The following is a 3,453-nucleotide window of genomic DNA, read 5'->3' on the forward strand; positions in this document are numbered from 1 at the left end:
CCAATCGATTCCTCAGACATTTTAGAATCGTCTCATAAATTTAAAAAAAAATCGATTGTCTAATATAATAGAAAATCTTGGAAATGTAACAATTCCTGCCGAATTTCACGATTTTCCCTATATATCCTTTGTAATTTTGGTATATGATGCTGTTAACTTCAACAGCTCGCATCTCAAAAACGAAAACGGTTACCCCCTTTTTTTGTTTTATTTTCCGATTTATTTTTACAAGTAGAATCTACATGTAAATTTTTTTTTAAATCCATTGTGTAGCTTAATTACGTACACTTCGCCTTAAAAAGGCGTTTAATCCTATATTATATATAAATCGGTCAGACTATGCCTCTTTTTCGATTACAGTTCCTTAATTTATTCAAATAGAAAAATGGAAATAAATCCATTATAAATCGCGTTTTACAACATTACAAATATCCTGCCACTGAATTAGTCAAAGTTTGATGCTAAAGTTTTGTAAACATTTTTGCACTATCCAGTTCCGATAAAGTTGGCCATCCAACTGACCTCAAACTTATAAAACACATGTACATCGAATCAAATAGTTTAAGAATACTTTTGAAGGCAGATGAACCCACTGTGACTTTTCCATTTATGCATTACAATAAAAAAATTCCAGCAGCTCTTGCACAGAAAAGGTTTTGAAATGAAGTGAGATCAAGTAACCATGCATGCTAATTTCTTTTACAAAAAAAAAGAACATAATAATAATGATGATCGAATTTTAAAAGATTTTATAGAAAAAATATACGACTAGAACCTGGAACATACGATTTATGATGTCAGTTTTGCTGCGCAGAAACTTTCGTGAAGTACTATCGTGACTAAAAAACTGGGAAGCAAATCACATTGACAGGACGGACATCGGTCTTTCCATAACAGCACATCGACCATGCTTCACTGCGGTGAAAATGAGCAGTGGATACACATCAGAAAAAGCCATGACGTACTATAAAAGTACTTCTTAATAAAAGTTATACTACGTTTGTAATAAAAAGAAAATGACCTACAAACATGCATATAAATTACACTTAAAGAACTAACAGAAAAATTGAAGAAAAACACAGTATTAACAAAGGTTTTGTAACGGTATGTAGGGGACAATGACCTCTTATTATTTCTACCAAGAGTTTTAAGACATACAAGGAGCCTCCTTCTTCTTTCTTTGCCTCCACAGCCTTTTCTGTCTTTTTTCTCTCCAGGGCGGAAGCAGCTGCTGCATTCAATAGATCATGCCTCTTACACCGAGTTGTATTCTTGTCTAGGTAGTATCCAGTCCTACATGAACACATATAACTACCTACAGTGTTCCTACAAATTTGATCTGTTGGGCAATCATAGTCTTCTTCGTAACATTCGTCCCTGTCAACACAGAAACTGTACATGGGACTCCATACCATACCTTTTTTCTCAAACTCACAGTCACATGAATAATTAAATTTATTTCTTACCAAATCTTCGAAATTTTTGTTTTTACCAATACCCCAAAGACAATCTTTCTTTTGCAATTCTCCACAAGGATTTAAATGGTCGTCTAGGGCTTCTTCTTTACTTTTTACGTTACCTCCGGAAGATTTACCATAACATGAGTCAGGACAAAACCACAAGTACGCACATGTAAAAATCGAATATTCCTCTGAAATTTTGACCTCACTTCTAAAGTCTTCTATATTCTTTCCACCTGCTTCTTCTGTTTCATTTAAATCTTTAAAACAGTTATTAGTGCCCGGCAAAGCAAGCACATCTTCTCTCATTTCAGTGAACCAGCACATGTAATAACTAGCTGTTACCCTGTAACGGAACAGTTCTAGGCTATCTTTAAATGGATAATAAGATGCATAGCGTATGGCATTTTTGCCAAAATTCTTGTGGATTTTGGCAAGAGAACCAGAATGATTAGCTGTTTTGAAAATTTCTTCTACGCAAGGTAAATATCCCAGTTCGCATGCTCCTACTACGACCTGGTGTCGTTTACGAAGACGTGGGGTCGGGAAATGTTTGTAGAATTTCGGATTCTCAAACTGTGATGATGTAAAGGTATACCGTCGATCGACTTCAAAATACTTATGTGCAGCCAAGAAAATTCCAATTACTCTTAACTCCTTCGTCAATGGATTAAGTATAGCATCTCCAATATTTTTTCCAGGCACCCGTTCGACCCAGCTGAAATCTCTAATACCCTTTAATGATCTTCGTGTTCTATGTTCGTTCGAACGCAGTCGTTGGAAGGTTTTCAACTTGTTTATCGTAACACATTCTGTAAACTTCAAACCAAATAAGTATTCTATCGTTATTATAATTATAAGTATGTATGCTTTTTCCATATCTGGCAGTCACACTAAGTTTGAATCGACATTCTGTTGAGTTCGTTCCCACCGTAAATAATAAGTATGCCTTCGGTATATACAGTTATTCAAATACCGTCAACAGTCGGAAAGCAAGCCCTTAGAAACGACCATTGTTCCTACTTTCTTAGTACAACAATGGGACTGATATTAAAACCCGCCATTCAGAAAATGCATTAATTTCGCGGAAAAATATTTGGCGCTTATTTGGATATTTTTCTTTTTTCTGTTTCTTACTTACCATTAGGATCAGAAATAGATTTCTTTCGATTTTTTTAAAAGCATCATCATGGTCCCTATTAAAAAGTAAATAATACTTTTAAAAAAATGTTAAATTGGCCGTCTTTTTACAATTGCGTAACACCGTTGATCGTCATTTATATGTTATGCGAAATTGTCTGCTATTTTTTCTTCTTTTTTTTCACAGATAAAAAAAGATTATATATACTATATAAAAAATCATTTAATATGTATCTCAAAGTTAAAAATAAAATCAAGTCTTACGTTCTATCACCCCGTATGAAACCTCGTTCGAACTTAATTCCAAAAGAAAGACATTTTTTGACCTTGTAGTTTTTTTGGTCTTACACATTGATGTCAACTGCATCTGAACACAATGTTCACACATTTAGTGTGTTTTTTAAAAAATCAATGGAGTCTTTTGGAGAATCAGCTGTGAATATTTGACTGGATTGATTATTCTCTTTAAGTCACTGAAAATTTTGACTTAACTAAAACAAGGTAAGGAAATCTTATTATACTGTCTTTACACAACCTTAAATTGTTTATAATATTATAAAACAAAATTGTGATGAAGGAATCCTGCAAAAGTAAATGAAAAAGTATTGTCCTAAATTTGAACTTTAAACAATCTGTTTCAGACTAGTATTTCAATCACTCTTATTCAAAGCATGTTCATACTGACATTAGACTATGACTTGTGATCTAAAGCATAATTGTTGACTTAGCACTCATAAACTGCTCTGAAATACTTTTATATAAATATAAAATGCATACAGTTATTATTATTATTATTCTAAATAGAAGAAGAAAAATATGAGACGCAGTCTTTTTGGTTCTTATTTATTTTCAA

General features: G+C 33.0%; 1 protein-coding gene across 1 annotated transcript; it reads right to left on the bottom strand.

Moving 5' to 3' along the window:
• Positions 1–726: 726 nt before the first annotated feature.
• LOC143072482 (uncharacterized) lies at positions 727–2,465 on the bottom strand. Its single transcript, XM_076247413.1, has one exon. It carries the CDS (start codon positions 2,337–2,339, stop codon positions 1,047–1,049), a length of 1,293 nt encoding a protein of 430 aa, XP_076103528.1. The 5' UTR covers positions 2,340–2,465; the 3' UTR covers positions 727–1,046.
• Between the last annotated feature and the right edge of the window lie 988 nt (positions 2,466–3,453).

The sequence above is a fragment of the Mytilus galloprovincialis genome, chromosome 4, assembly GCF_965363235.1.
Source record: "Mytilus galloprovincialis chromosome 4, xbMytGall1.hap1.1, whole genome shotgun sequence".
In the NCBI taxonomy this organism is placed as follows: domain Eukaryota; kingdom Metazoa; phylum Mollusca; class Bivalvia; order Mytilida; family Mytilidae; genus Mytilus; species Mytilus galloprovincialis.

Bases quoted from the DNA above. Each gene is read 5' to 3' on its own strand.
- LOC143072482 (XM_076247413.1), bottom strand. From the start codon at position 2,339: ATGGAAAAAGCATACATACTTATAATTATAATAACGATAGAATACTTA.